Source organism: Salmo trutta, chromosome 10 (assembly GCF_901001165.1).
Source record: "Salmo trutta chromosome 10, fSalTru1.1, whole genome shotgun sequence".
Taxonomy (NCBI): domain Eukaryota; kingdom Metazoa; phylum Chordata; class Actinopteri; order Salmoniformes; family Salmonidae; genus Salmo; species Salmo trutta.
Window position 1 is genome coordinate 729,367 of NC_042966.1, and position 16,517 is coordinate 745,883.

The window sequence follows — 16,517 nt, forward strand, 5'->3', positions numbered from 1 at the left end:
AGAGTGATAACTCCAGCAGAGCGTTCAGACCCATGAGAGAGCCATACATCATTTCCCCACTGAGATCTCCAGAAGTTGACGTCGGTAGAAACTGAATGAGACTCTTGAAAAAAAAACGTAAATCTGTTACAAGCTGTTTGGCAAATGAAAATAAGGCTTTGCGCTTTACATTATTTCGTAACCCCCTAGCATTGAGTGAAACTATAGACAACGGCAAAGTGGAATATAGAACAGAAAGTACTACGAGCTAAACAATAATCGCAAATCGAGTAAGAATGAAAAGAAACCAGCGTTGCACACCATATAGATGTAAATTATTGAGTGAGAATAGTTTAGCATAAAAGATAACTGCCAGAACAAGAAACAACAAAGAGCTTGCTCACTGACTATACTGCAGGTAAAAATATCAGAAGTGAGAGAACAAATCAAATATCCATAACTCCAGTAGTCCTGTGCAGTTAGAGTTAAATCACCTTAGAGCCGGGAGTAGGATCTGCTCACATCAGAGGTAGCTATCTAGGTAGCCTATGTTGACCACTAGGCACAGCCTATGACAGTTCTCAAGGAGGAAGGTTGATTTCAGATCCATTGATGAAAGCCGCTTTCCCCTCTTTTCGGGCTTTTTCCACAGCTGGCCACAGTTTCTCTCTCCTTTCTCTGTCTTTCTCTGCTTTCCAAGTGGCATCCCTGTAGATCCGTGATGTATACTTGGTCCATTACTGTTCACTCTCTACATAAACAATATCGGTGATGAGATAAGAAAGTGTCAAATTCATTTATATGCCGATGACACTGTCATGTACTCTATCGCTTCAACGGCTGACTAAGCATTATCACTATTGGAGACAGATTTTAAGATATTACAAGAGTCTTTTATACAGCTGAAACTTGTTTTAAATGCAAAGAAAACACATTATGATTTTTAATAGGTTCAAAAAATTGGTTGAAAATACACTTGCACTTACGAGCTTAGATAATTCTCGAATTAATCAGGTCTCTGCATTTAAGAAGGTCGACCACATCAAAAAGAGTGTCAAAAAGGAGGAGGGAAAGATGGACTCTGCCAAAGCAGAATCACAGGAACTCGAATGCTACCCCAGACGGTGGAATCTGAGACTGTATGGCGTTCCCGCGGCAGATGGGGAGAACGTGCGGCAAGAGACCGTCAAAGTAGAAGGCTAAGCTAGCAGATGTTGTCGACACTGTACATCGCCTCGGCACGAGAAGGCAGGGTGACTCCAAGCCCAGAGGTGTCATTCTCCAGTTTATTTGAAAAAAAGATTATACCTTTATTTCACCAAGGAACACAAACTGAGACCAAGGTCTCTTTTACAGCTGGGCCCTGCGTATACATGTTTACACATACAGTTTAGGTACAATGATTAAGAAACTACACAAGACAAACAAAACGACCCCTAAGTATTTAAAACCTGTTGAGGACAGACGTTGGGCTAGCGGAACCCCGTTCCGCCAGCGGGACACCTAGTCAACAGCCAATGGGGATAGCAGGGTGCGAAATACAAAACATCAAAAATCTCATAATTCAATTCTCAAACATATGACTATTTTACACCATTTTAAAGATACACTTCTCCTTAATGCAACCACATTGTCCGATTTTCAAAAAGGCTTTACAGCGAAAGCAAAACATTAGATTATGTTAGCACACCACCTAAACAAGAAAAGCCACACAGCCATTTTCCTAGCAAGGAGAGGCGTCACAAAAACCAGAAATACAGCTATAATTAAGCACTAACCTTTGACGATCATCATAGGACATCATGTTACACAATACATGTATGTTTTATTCGATTAAGTTCATATTTATATCCAAAAACAGCATTTTACATTGGCGCGTGATGTTCAGAAAATGTTTGCCTCCCAAAACTTCCTGTGAATGTGCACATTAATTTACAGAAATACTCATCATAAATGTTGACAAAATATATAACAATTATTTAAAGAATTATAGATATACTACTCCTTAATGCAACCGCTGTGTCAGATTTTAAAATAGCTTTTCGGCGAAAGCACATTGTTCAATATTCTGAGTACAGAACTCAGCCATCAATGCAAGCTATACAGCTACCCGTCAAGTCATGGCATCAATAAAACTCTAAATTAGTGTTATAAATCTTTCCTTACCTTTACTGATCTTCGGCGGAATGCACTCGCAGTTCTCCCACTTCCACAAGAAATTTTCATTTGTTCGATAAAGTCCATCATTTATGTCCAAATACCTCCGTTTTGTTGGCGCATCCAGAACACTATTCCAAAGGCACGAGGCGGGGGCGCAAATCAATAGACGAAAACCTCAAAAGTTCCATTACTGTTTGTAGAAACATGTCAAACGATGTTTACAATCAATCCTTAGGCTGTTTTTAACATAAAAAGTTGATAATATTCCAACCGGACAATAGCGTATTCATTACAGAAGAAAAATAAAAATGCTAGCCATGCGTGAACGCGCATGAAGTAACTACATGACCTCAGACAGTCCACTGCTTGAACCGGCTGTTATTCCCTCAAAATTCACCATAGAAGCCTCAAACAACATTCTAAAGACTGTTGACATCTAGTGGAAGCCTTAGGAAGTGCACAATGACCCCACAGACACTGTAGTTTCAATAGGCAATGGTTTGAAAGACTACAAGTGTCAGATCTCCCACTTCCTGGTTGGATTTTTCTCAGGTTTTTGCCTGCCATATGAGTTCTGTTATAACCTGTTGGGGCTAGGGGGCAGTATTTTCACATCCGGATAAAAACGTACCCGATTTAATCTGGTTACGACTCCTGCCCAGTAACTAGAATATGCATATAATTATTGGCTTTGGATAGAAAACACCCTAAAGTATACAGATTTTATACACTTGTTCTGTATAAATAGCTTCTAGAATGTATGTAAACAGACCATAAATGTAAACATTTTTATTTTCTTGGAAGCTGTGTATGCTATGATATGATACAATATCAGTACTTTTGCAGTTACAACTTGTCTAAAACCTATCATCAACTGATTTCAGCCAGTGTATGGCTGTGGATTGACTGCATTGTTTCAATATAGTGTTGGCATTTAGGCAGTTAATTAGAAACATTTATTGGAAGCATTCCTCTTAAACTGGCTGGCTAGTTAACAAACATACAGTGCCAATTCTGCAAAATCATTATTTTACACTATCTTAGCACAGCACTAACCGTGGTTGACCAACTCCCTGACCGAAATGGCTGACCTTTATCTCATCATAAAAAGGTTAATGTCCATTTTAGTAATTCTAATTCCTAATTCTGTGGATCCTATTCTGTTCTCTATCTTCACTAATGTGACTTCCCTTTGTATACAGGCTTTCAGCATACCTTGACATCCATCGCTGCCTGGAGTACTTGGGATACCTGGGCTACCCCATCCTTACTCAGCAGAACACCCAAACCACTGCAGTCACAGGTCAACACATCTTTTTTTTTTATCCTGCATGTAGCCTCTCTAGGAAGATAGACCTGTATGTAAACTAGAACCAATATTCCTAGTGCCAAAGTAAACCTCACTCACTATAGTTAGAGGATTAGAACTATAATCTGGTTCAGTATAGGCCCTACAGACAGAATTATATACTGTTTGTATGCCTTCTGTGGATGTACAATGACTCTGAAAGTTCAACTTTGAATATGCAGTTTGACTGGTGTGGAGATTGAATGTGTGGTTTAGTTAGTATATGGGCTACTAACACAAAATGTACACATTTGAGGTTATCAATAATAATGCCATAGTCGCATCCTTCAATTGGTCAATTAACCTCAACCAGCCTCCCAGTGTGTATTTATGTTTGTGTACATGCGTGTGTAAAATTGAGGGTGTGGCTGCATGGATTAGGGTAGGGCTACCCAGGATTAGGGTAGGGTGACGTAATGTAAGAGTCACCGGCGCTAATGACCTCACACGCACTCAGTCTGTGCCACAGAGGTGAGCAGGTTTAGCTGACCCTGGTATAAATGTGGGAGTGAGCCAAAAGCTCAAATAATTTCAAAACACCCAAGGTTACTCTTAACCCCACCATCTTAGATCAGATTTTGCATTCCCCCACATTAACCAGGGGGAAATATGATTGTTTTAAATGCTTTGATAGTACTCCATTTTATTAGTCAATGGTTCCCTGTCCTTTGTGTGTGTGTGTGTGTGTGTGTGTGTGTGTGTGTGTGTGTGTGTGTGTTGCTCTGCAGTGACACGGAAGAAGGCCGTGGACCTGGAGAAGGGCCAGACTCAGCGGTCAGTGTTCCTATGTAAGGTGATTGGACTGCGGGGGACTGGGAAGTCTGCGTTCCTTCAGGTCTTCCTTGGCCGAAACACAGCGGTACAGTCGTCTTACTATTGTTTGCCTAAATATTATTTAGACTAAATATCAATACAGAATTCCTGGTGGAACTTTTTAGTACTTTGTTACTAATAGTACGCCTTGAACTCTTCATTGTAAGACCATTCTGCATTATTAATATGATGTGTTCGAGCTGAGAAATGATGTTGAAAACCTACCCTAACTACTAGCATTACTACAACAAATGATGAGGGTCTGTGTGTTTATTTCAGCAAGAGGAGCATTCCACCGGTGCCTTTTCCTTCTACACCATAAAACACTGTCCAAGTTAGCAACCAGGAGAAGTTCCTCATCGTGAGTACATTATATTTTACTGTAACCTCAACTCTGACCCTGACCTTTGGTAGAGTACAGTAGCCTCACCTCCAATCTATCGTCTTCTCCTGGCAGCTCTACGAGGTGGACGTGGAAACGGAGTTCCTAAAGGCGTCGGACGCTGCGTGCGATGTAGCATGTCTCATGTATGACACAAACAACCCCCACTCCTTCGACTACTGTGCCAGTATATACAAAGTGAGCACTATCTCATGTCTGCTTCAGAGCTTCTCTGGTTTTCACAAAGGAACAGAATGTGTTTCAATGAAATGATCAGGAGTCTGTTCTTCAATGTTCTTTACTCTTTTATTTTCCTCTCCCTCCCTTTTCTCTTACCCACATCCTCTTTCTCTTTACCACACCCTTCTCTTCATCCACATCCATACGTCTTATCTGTAGCAACACTACATGGACAGCAGTATTCCCTGTGTGGTGGTGGCCTCCAAGGCAGACCTCCCCGAGGTGAGACAGCTCCACGGGATGACCCCAGCAGAGTTCTGCTACAAACACCGGCTGCCTCCGCCACTCCCATTTTCCGGTCTGCCCCTGGACTCCACCAGCAAGAACATCTACACCAAGCTGGCCTGGGCCGCCATGTTACCGTACACTGACTGTCACATATGGTGTTGAGAAACTAGAATTTCATGTCACATTTTAGTTTATACTCTGTAGTGGTCTGAACCTTTATGCTGTTTCATTTGTTAGTTCATTGATTACTTTGTCTCCCCCCCACAGACACCTGAACGACTCCGACATGAGCAACACCTGGCTGAGAGTGACGCTAGGAGCAGCAGTAGTCACAGTCCTAGGCTTTGCCATCTACAGAGCTTTCGCCCAACAGAAATAACTGGGTTCCTGACTGGAACCCCAGCCCCCCTCTTTTTCCCTCAACCCCAATCTCCAGACCAGTCTTCAAAAACCAACACTCCAGACCAACTGTCTAGATAAACTAGCCATCAAGACAAACTAGCCATCTAGACCTGACAGACACAACTCATCCATTTTACTTCATCGTTATTCATACACCAACCTCCCCGTCCCTCTCCTCATCTTTATTCTGCTATTCCCGGCTACTCCAGATAGTCAGGTCTTCTTCACTGACTAGTTATATTAGTCAAAATAGAGGCTTGTGACCATTTTTTTCACCCTCTTCTGACCTCCTACCTTGCTTGCTCTGCCTTATGGTGTCAAATTCCAGGCTAAGGAGGTACCCTCCCTGTGCTCAATGCAATGATTCCCCCAAGAGCTGCTACAAATATATGCGTGCTTTATCAAATGAGAATATGCAAATACAAGGAAGGTACAACATTTCAAACCCAAGACATTTCCACATGCATCCACAAGTTGTTCAGGAGGAAAATGCGTAGATATATTTTATTTTTAATATGCAGTATTTCCTAAGGAAAGAAAATAAATCCAAAATGAAATAGGAATTTGGAAAAACATATCAAACTTCAGAAAGACTGGTGTTGTTTAGAAAACCAGAGAGCAACATGGCGAATTCATACAGTTCGTATCACGAACCGGGGGGGAGTGAAGACAGATGGTCCGAATGCATCTCTCAAGCAACCCCAAACCTTAAAGCACCAGCTATGGAGGAACCTGCTGCAAGGACGTAACCGAGCAACAGACACTAGCTCATTGCTGGGAAGTTGCTGTAAGACCCAAAAGGAGCCCCGCGAAATTTGTCTTCCCACTGAACAAGCCACTGAGATTGACTTTCAGACCTGATTTGCCAAATTCAAAAGCCTCCATGTTACAGACAGTAACGGTAAAATACATGCTATCACTCCTTTAGGTTCTGCTATACTATCGTTGTGGGTGAAACGAACTAGATCAATTTATTAATGTACAGGTTTTTTTTTTTTTTTTTTAAGAGGTTCTCTGATAGCACCAGTGGTGGCTTGCCAGATAAGAATTGTGGAGGAAGCAATGTCTTGTTGTGCATGAAGAGAAGTGATTATATAGTATCAGATTGATGAAAAAGACACACTGAAGTCTGTAATGCATCCTCCTTACTCATGGAAATCAATAGTGTTAAAACATCCAAATTATTTTGCTGTCATTCTTATTTCATGATATTAAAACTAAATCCTGCCCCGTGCAAATTAACACTCCAAATGATCATTCAAAGGAAAATATCTGCCTCATCTTATCTTTTACGTGCATTCACCACAAATTGGAACTTAGGCCCCAAATTGTATTTCCGCTAAATCAGCCATGAATTGAGTGGGTGTGTGGTGTATGTGTGTGTGTGCACATGTTCATTTGCATGCGTGCATAAATGGATGTGTGTCAAGATTTTGATTGTATAACTTAATTTGCCATTTATTTTAAAAATAAAGAAATAAAAATTAGGATTGTTGACCGTTTTGCCAAACATGTATCCATGACTGTCATAGTGGGGATATTTGTGTGTGTGCACACACTGGTGCTTTGTGATCAATGTGTGCTAAATGTGAAGGCCCAAAGGCAAATTAAGGTTAATGTCCAAAATTATCAAATAGATTGTTTGCAAAACTCTACACAATTGTACAAGTTTGACATAAAGATGTTAGATGATCTGGCCTAACATAATGGTGTGTCTGGTTATGCTTTCTTGTAAGGATAAAAATGTATCACAGAACTCATTTTCGATAAGTTCTGAGAGGCCCTCTACTTATTATAACATTTTTTGTGCTCTTTTGCACTTGAGCATTCAGCATCACATGAATTTAATTAGGGCACTTTGCAGGTATATATACTATACCGACATTTCACTATATTGTGACCAAAAAAACGTTAACAAAGTGACAAACACAAACCTTTTAAAACATATTTTATAGTTTGAATGGACTTCTGTCTTGACTCCAGTGCATGTTTGACATTTTGGACTGCTGAATGCAAAATAGCTGTTGCTATAGGTGACAAATGGAACTCATAGGATAGGTCTACTCTTACCTGTCACCAACCAAGACTGCTCTCATTTTTTACAAGCAATAAGTACAATAACTGAAATATTGATGTTAAAAAGTAATAGAAAATAAATGTTTTGGTGAATTTTCACCAGCGACTTACCTGTGTTTTACCAACATGGTTCAGACTTTCTGTTTACACCTCCACAGCCCAGCTCCAGTGTCTCACTATGCCCATGATCTCAGTGGACCTGATCTGACTTGGGGCCAAGGCCAGGCCACTGGTAGTTTTCAGATGTTATTTACATAAAAATGGCCATATGTGAACATGGTGTTAACACCTTCTCACAAAGCGACTGTCTTGATGATGCAGAGGATGTTGATTCTGGAATTGTGCTTGGCCCAGGTCTTTAGTGTCACATTCCTGATGGAAACGCCATTTCCTGAAAAATTACACTAAAGCTCACATTAACATAATCTCTGTCGACTCGACTAACTAGTGTTGGGTAAGTCTCAGTTGGAAATGGCCATTGGACTACTTTGAAGAAAAGAACATTTGTCTATTCTTGTCCTTTTAAGGTTTCTAACTGTTGCCCTGTAAACCACTTCAACAACATGGTGGGAAAGAAAATACAGAGCGCAACCAGGAGATGGAAGTATCGAGTTTGAGTTAACTTCAGGTAGAAACATTTGTTTTCTTTAGGGGTGGCTTCCTCTCCTTTTCTAATTCCCATCTGCACTGTACAGTATGACAGAAAAAAAGCTGAAAACAAATGCTCCGCTCAACAAAGAATGTTGCTTCACCTATTGCTTAGAGCTATGTCCAGTCATCAGTATAGAGAGAAATGACTGAGCTACTGGCCTTTAGATAGGGTCTTGGGCTTGTTTCAGGATTTAGAAAATGTACATTCTTCAAAGATTGAGAACCTTGAGAACATAAAGAATTAGAAAGTCTAATTTATTAACAACACTACTTAATACTTCATTCTTAATACTGTCATATTTGTTGGTAAATGGTCGGTATATGTCTAAAACTTTAATAGCCTAATCAGTTTGTGTAGGTAGAGTGTTGGTTGATGTCTTAAACGTGATGCCCTTGTCAATTCAAGAAGAAGAAAAAGCCTTGAAGTGGGCATATTCTAGGACCAACTTATTTAATCATATAGGCTATGGTATTTTTAGGGCTAATGTAGACAATCGTTTCAGTCAGGCCACATAAACGGAAATAATCTATTCATGATATTACCAGTTTGGATATGGGCACATTACTATCCAAAAGTCAAAACGAGAGCTTCCTTGCAGATGTCAAGGAAGCCCTCCTTTTGACAAATTGTATATGCGTGGAAATTAGTTACTCGTTCTTTCATTACTCAATAGCCCTTCAATTACTTTATCTGTACATTTCATTCAAATTAGGGTTGAGAACTGCATTTGTAGACGTGTATGCATGCGTAAAATGCGACTAATAATAAGTTGACATATTTAGAAGATGAGAAAAGTTTATTGTATTACAGTATAAACAGTTTCAAAAGTGATGCAATACATAGTCTACAGTTAATTACAAATAGACTGAATTAATGGAACATGGCATGGTTGGTTTACAAAAAAAGTAGCATAGAGTCCGCATTTGGAGCCATACCGTCACTTGAAAATCTTGCTGACGTCCATGCCTACCTACACAGTTCTATACATTGTGTAGCTCAACAATGCTCGCTATTGAAACAAGTGTATTTTCAGAATGACCTCGTGCACAGAGAACAAGAACTCACTTGTTCCAATAGCCTAATCAATAATAATTCCTGATTAGTGTCACATACATTTTCTAACAGGTCCATATGCCTCAGGTTTCCAAGGTTCAGAGAGGAATAATAAATAGTAGCCTAACAATTAATGCTGTTTCCAAAAAAATGCTTTAATTCCAGACCCACTTTTTACAGCATCAAATAGTGCAATGGAGTGGAAAACAATCTGTAAAAACGGATCAATTCGCATGAGACCATACAAAAATAATATGACATATACAGAAACATTTCCTCAAAGTATTTACAAGTCTCTCTGTAATGTCCATTTTACTTTTTCTTTGCGGCTTTCTTGGCTGCTGCCTTGGGTTTGGGTTTTGCAGCTTTGGCCTTCTTGGGTTTGGCTGCCTTGGCTGGCTTTGCCACCTTGGCTTTCTTTACTACTTTCTTGAGCTTTGGTGCCGCTTTCTTCGGGGACTTTTTCACTTTCTTCACTGACACTTTCGCTTTCTTGGCTTTTGCTGGTGATTTGGCCACCTTCTTGGGCTTTGCTACCTTCTTGGGTTTAGCAACTTTCACAGGCGACTTCTTTGGTTTCACAACGGCTTTGGCTTTAGGTGCCTTTTTGGTGTCCTCTGCTTTAGCCAGTTTGAAGGAGCCTGATGCGCCGATGCCTTTGGTGTGGCGCAGGACCCCGCCACTCACCATCCTCTTCAGAGACAGCTTAATCTGGGAATCGGCATTGTCTCCCACCTTGTAGTGGCTCTTGATGTACTTCTGGACAGATTGTCTGGACGCACCTCCACGGCTTTTGTCTGCCTGGACGGCCGCCATAATCATATCCGAGTATTTCGGGTGTGAAGCAGGTTTCTTGGGTGCCTTCGCCTTTTTAGCCTTTGGGGCTGGAGCTGCCACCGTCTCTGCCATTGTTGACTCTTAAAATTGGTTGAAAATGCAGGTTCAGTTCAAGTATTCCCGGCAAACGTGTCACAGAGCGTCACAAGTTTCTAAATTAATATTTCCAAACGTATAATATTCCAGAAAAAGTCCTGTTTTTTGAGAACGCAAAGCTTATAATAAAAAGGTTGGGAGGACTATATGTTTGACACACACGATGAAACACCACAGCTGATCCTCTCTTAATGTATATTATTCTACAAGCGCGCCTCTGACTTTATGAAGCCTAAGCGCGGACGTGATTGAGAACACCAACGGCCAGCAGCTGATCCAGCAGGCTCCATGGAACTCGCGCAGTCCCGTTTGTGTTTCTTCATCCTCGAACTCTTGCAAAATGTAAAAAGTCAGGCATTGCATACGTGTACAAAACCACATGGTTTGAAAGTAGACAATTTGGGCTTCACTGTCATATAAATGTTTTTATATAATTCGCTGACCGACAAACTTTTATTTCCCGAAAACCTACCCGAAGCACAGCGCGTTGTGATCAATTTTGCAGAATTCCTATTAAATTGACCCAAACAGACGGAACCGAATATAAAAATGACAAATGCATAATGAAGACGAATCAATACTTTAACGAATGCACATGGGTTGACCGGTGCAAAAGCTAGTTTTTGCTTTTAATACACCGAAATAATTGTCGAACTAACACAGCCCGGCCATTGACTTTGAATGACGTGGTTGAGATTATTTAGTGTTAAACCTCCTATAAATTAAATGACAGACTATCTGATGTATGGATAAAGCATCTGTTGTTAATATAGATTTATGTAGGATTTAGTGGAATGGTTACGTTTAATTTATTTGATGTTTTAAGGCGGAATTCGAAATAAACAAACGGGCACTATTGCTCCTCGCGACTGTGCTCCTTTGTCAGGAAAGTTGCCAACACCTCTAAAGATCTGTTTTTTTGATAATAATTCACGAAATCTGTCAATTTTCATAAAAGAAACATGACTCTCTGATAATTGACGGGGTATTCGCTCAAGTGTGAGTGCGACAACTATCTATATTTATCCACCCTATCATTTAACATAGGGCGCATTGATGACATTCTTTTGTTCATTGGCTGGTAGGCTATAGGAGAGCCGACTGAACGACATGACTAATTTACGTGTGGATCATCACATATTTCCCATAGCTATACATGTATAATGCACAGTGATATAGGCTACATTTGTTACAACAGGAAACATTCCAATTGGTTGTTTTTATTTGAGATTTTCATCTGATATATTTCCCCTATAGCCTAAACGCCATCTTGGATCCCTTAGTCAATCTCCTACTACTTTTTTGGTTCCTTTTCTGCTATAAGGGCTTTATGACTGTTTACAATCAATTCATTTTGACCTGTCATTTTCATTATTCTGAATTTCACATCAGAGCCACTTTGCAGTTAGTCCATAACGTCGCATAACACTGTCAAAAAGGTTTAGGCTAGCAGGAGATATTTCCAGTTTGAACAATTACTCAAGTCGTAGAATATCTAGTTATGCCAATATGCTGCTAGTGTAGGCTATGTTCTATGTCATTTGAAAATGTTTTCAAAATATTTTGGAATACCCTGCAAGAGGGGCCTAGGCTGTACAGTTTTGCTGTATGCGCTCCCTCCTTCCCCCTTCTGGCCCGCTCGTTCTTTCCTTCTCCCTCTCTCTGATGAGTAGCCTATGTGTGCGAGAGTATGAGTGAGTGAGTGCTCATGAGGGGACGCGCTAAATGAACGAATGAATGCGCGCGCACTGTGGTTCGGTAATTTATTGAACAATCCTATTCACAGTGTTGTTGACGAGTGCCAGCCATTTGAGAGCAGAAGTGGTCGACCTCTTTCATGGCCTTCTTAATCGATATGTGTTGATTTATTTTCATTATGGTCACAGAACACTTAAAAGTGTCGGGAGAAGGGTAGTTCTTCAGTCGGTGGTTATGCCTATTTGGTTTGGTGCTGAAAACAGCACTTCTCGCACTAACAGACCACTCCCTCCCTTCACCGACAGAGGGACGTCTTTAATTCACAATGGGCGGACCGTTGTTGGGTCAACAGAACAGTCGCATTTTTTCTGTTGATTATCTTAACACTGTAATGGCGGTACTGAATCAGCAGTCAATGCGCCAAACGTAGGATTTTAGAATCAATTAATTGCCCAAATGGCAACTGTAAATATGCCTTTACATGAATCTGTGTAGCTTATCGACAGGACGTCCATTTGTAACACCTCGCAATCATTGCATAATAGTGCCATATTTCGGTCTTTGCTCCCGTTTCTGTGTCAGTTGTGATTGTAAGATAGTTTATTTACAAATATGAATTAATATAGGTGATGATTGTTAGAATTATCGAATTATTGATAATAAGTACATTATTAGCTATGATTAATTATTATTATCAATGCTTATTATTGCAGGTGTATGCTTTACTTCCAGACATGAGCCACTTTTCAGACAGTGCAGCCTACTGATAACAAAACACAATTGACTCGTTATTCAGCATTTCATATATGACAACTCCCTGTCATGCCCATATACTGTATATACATTGAACAGAAATATAAACGCAACATGCAACAATTTCAAATATTTTTCTGAGTTACAGTTCATATAAAGAAATCAGTCAATCTAAATAAATTCATCAGGCCCTAATCTATGGATTTAACATGACTGGGAAAACAGATATGCATCAGTTGGTCACATATACCTTAAAAAGGGTAGGGGTGTGGATCAGAAAACCAATCAGTATCTGGTGTGACCACCATTTGCCTCATGCAGCATGACACAGCTCCTTCGCATAGATTTGACCACGCTGTTGATTGTGGCCTGTGGAATATTGTCCCACTCCTCTTCAATGGCTGTGCAAAGTTGCTGGATATTGGCGGGAAGTGGAACACGCTGTCGTGCACGTCAATCCAGAGCATCCCAAACATGCTCAATGGGTGACATGTCTGGTGAGTATGCAGGCCATGGAAGAACTGGGAAATTTTCAGCTTCCAGGAATTGTGTACAGATCCTTACGACATGGGGCGGTTCATTATCATGCTGAAACATGTGGCAAATTCTCTAAAACAACATTGAAGCCGGCTTATGTTAGAGAAATGAGCATTCAGTTCTCTGGCAACAGCTCTGGTGGACATTCCTGCAGTCAGCATGCCAATTGCACGCTCCCTCAAAACTTGAGACATCTATGGCATTGTGTTGTGTGACAGGAATAGCATTTCAAGAAACTGATTAAACAGCATGATCTTTACGCAGGTGCATCTTGTGCTGGGGACAATAAAAGGCCACTCTAAAATGTGCAGTTTTGTCAGGTGGATGGATTATCTTGGCAAAGGAGAAATGCTCACTAACAGGGATGTAAACAAATTTGTGCACACAATTTGAGAGAAATAAGCTTTATGTACATTTCTGGGATTTTTTTTTCAGCTCATGAAACAGGGGACGAACACTTTACATGTTGTGTTTTTGTTCAGTGTAATAGCGACATAATGCAGTGCCTGCATGTTCTTAAAATAAAGTTCACAATACTTTAAGAAGTAGGTAAGTGAGGTCTAAAGTTGCACATAAAAGCCTACTTCAATATATTCGTAGAGGAGAACCACACATGTCTGAAATACTTTGTCTTAGTTAAGTCTAAATTCATCCGTTTGCCAACTAGTAATTTTAGCTTTTTAAAACCTCTCTGGTCCTGGCATGCAGCATTATGGGAAAAGTCGTTCTCCATGTTGCTCAAAGCTTGTGTGTTTATTCTGGATTGTTGCTATGGAACCATTGTAATGGGGTCCAAAGCAAATACAGCAAAGGATCTATGTAGCGTACTTCTTTCTCTCTATGAAAAGCTTACGATCTGAAACCCTCTTAACTGCAGATATTGTGTAGGATTCCTGCAGATTAAGTGAGTACAGATGAAAGTGTAGATTAAATTAACCATTTACTGAATGTTGCTGAAGGTGTAAGGGATGTATGAGGGTCTGGTTTGGGTTCAGGGTCTGTATGAGGGTTGAGAGTTGATGTTATGGTGTCCTCTTTGTTACATTATTGAGTGTACTTCAAATCGTATGTATTAGAAGAGGTGTCTATCTTGTTGATCCAGGCAGAGACAGCAACCAATGCTGTTGTGACCCGCCCCCATACACTGTGAAACTATTTTGTTGTAATGTTTTGTCCTTAAACAGTTGTAGTGTGTTCACTCACACACATGCCGTTAGTGTGTGTTCCCTTTGACAGTTGTGACAACACATGGTTGTGTCTCTGTATGAGCAGGTGACGGAGAACAAGCACTCTGCTGACTGCAGCACAACACTCAAACACACACACGCAATGCCACACAATGAGGAGAGTGTCCGTCTGAGCCAACAGAAGCACAGTGATTTGTGGCCCACGCCAAGTCTCTCTTTGAAACGCTCTACCCTTCTGCTCCATAACTTCTCCGTCTCCCCCTGAGCTCAGTATTTAGATAAGCTAATTATTTCCACTGTGACAGCTGTGACCCCCTCCTCTCCTGACAGCCTCCTCATTGGACATAATGCACCTGTGTGCCTTCAGTCAAGCCAACAGACTTTGTCTGATCAAGGCTATTAGAGGCTATGCCTTTGATACATATTAAGAGTATAACCATTAACTTACTCTTTATTGCTTTTGAGTTGATGTCGGTCACCAGAAGTATGTTTGTTTCATTTCAGTTTAATGCTTAAATTGACTGTATTAGGACTGCTTTCAATTTGATCACATGCTGTAGCCATTCTATCATGGTCCTTTGATGGTATCACGATTTGACGAAAGGCCTTTAATCCTTTCATCGCTCAGCAGGCTTATTTTTTCTGTCTAGGGCAGCTTACATCTTAGCGTACATCTTAGCGATAAATCATGGGTATTAAAAACATTAGGCTACATTTTCTCCAGCGCTCAGTAAATTAATGCAGTATAGTTGTGTGGCTGAATGGTGTATTGTTTTTTTAGACCAGCAGCAGCTGTCCAATACTTTTTTAAAGCTGGTCATGCAGATGAAGCCTACCTCTTTCTGCTCTGATTCAGTGTTAAGGTTAGATATTTTGGTCATATTTCACTGGAGCTTGAGGGATTATAAAACCATTATAACCTTTATAATTATTTTATTAACCTGTAGTTATTTACAGAGCCTAACAATGTCATGATGTGTGAGCATTGGTTAAGGTTCATACATGAAGCTTGTTTGGTGACTGACAGACTCACGACAGGTTTTAAATTGTAATTTATTTGTTTTCTTTCAAATACTTGAGGTGCACTTGATTCATATACTGTAGCTTCCTGATTTAATGGAACCAATGGGAAAAGTCCAACTCCGCCCATGCACCACAGGTATTTGAAGGAAAACAAATACTGTTTGGTCCCGGACTTTTCTCTACAGTTGGTCCTTGACGTTAACCCTTTTCACCAACAGATGGCAGCAGCCCCCTAATAGGGGCACTAGAACAGTAATTTACCCTAAGCCTACATATTGCTTACAGTACAGTCTAGGGTTCCCTTGCCACCTATATTATTCTCACCTGGGCAGTCCGGGTTTTAATCTTGTGCCAGAAGGAAGATGTGAGATAAACCAGTGTCTAGTTTTAGATAGGTGGCTCTATTTTCAGCTGGCGGTAAACTAGCCCAATTGTCAAAAGCACGTCCGTTGGCAATTTCAACCTTTTAAAGCCTGCACTCTGCTGTTTTCCAACATGTGCGCCAGGATTGGTAATGTAGGCTACCTGTTTTATATGAGCTGGCTTGCGCCGAGGTGGGATGGGTGGCAATATCTGAGGTGTGTCCTTAAAAATGTGCACCAAAGTGCCAATTTCAGACAGCACTGGTGGGGATATTTAAGACCAACCAAAAGCTGATCTTAGCAGTAACGCGGTTGGTTATGTTATGGCATGGATTTTGACAGCAGAAGCTCAGCCTATCCAACTGTAACGCACAGTGACCATGTGCACACAGAACAAGACATTTGCTTTTGGTGCCAGTAAACATATTATTTACAAACATAAAATACTTGTTTTTTCCCATTTCGTTTCATTTGATATAAAACCAACAAGAGGAATGCATTGCCAAGTACTTAAGATAAAGGGTTTGAAATAGATCTTAACCACCAAATCTTTATTAAAATATCAAGTTTGGGAGCAGAAAAACAGTGAGCTGACATCCGCTTTTTATCTATGTATTGTAGTGCCTACATTGTTTTAGCCAGCTCCCATTTTTTTTAACGTAAAACCCTTCCAAAAGCTACATGTCTATGT

General features: G+C 40.4%; 2 protein-coding genes across 2 annotated transcripts in view; one reads left to right on the top strand and one right to left on the bottom strand.

Moving 5' to 3' along the window:
* LOC115200775 (mitochondrial Rho GTPase 2) overlaps nt 1-7,254 on the top strand; it is a gene marked incomplete at its 5' end in the record, with an annotated part of 31,670 nt that extends 24,416 nt beyond the window's left edge. The window contains 6 exons of the mRNA XM_029763922.1: nt 3,342-3,442; nt 4,216-4,346; nt 4,647-4,661; nt 4,758-4,880; nt 5,082-5,284; nt 5,418-7,254. Of these exons, the coding sequence (XP_029619782.1) occupies nt 3,342-3,442; nt 4,216-4,346; nt 4,647-4,661; nt 4,758-4,880; nt 5,082-5,284; nt 5,418-5,529 (685 nt within the window). The remainder of the gene's footprint in view (nt 1-3,341; nt 3,443-4,215; nt 4,347-4,646; nt 4,662-4,757; nt 4,881-5,081; nt 5,285-5,417) is intronic.
* Nucleotides 7,255-9,057: 1,803 nt separating this feature from the next.
* Nucleotides 9,058-10,472, bottom strand: LOC115200918 (histone H1.0-B-like). Its single transcript, XM_029764036.1, has one exon. It carries the CDS (start codon nt 10,240-10,242, stop codon nt 9,646-9,648), a length of 597 nt encoding a protein of 198 aa, XP_029619896.1. The 5' UTR covers nt 10,243-10,472; the 3' UTR covers nt 9,058-9,645.
* Between the last annotated feature and the right edge of the window lie 6,045 nt (nt 10,473-16,517).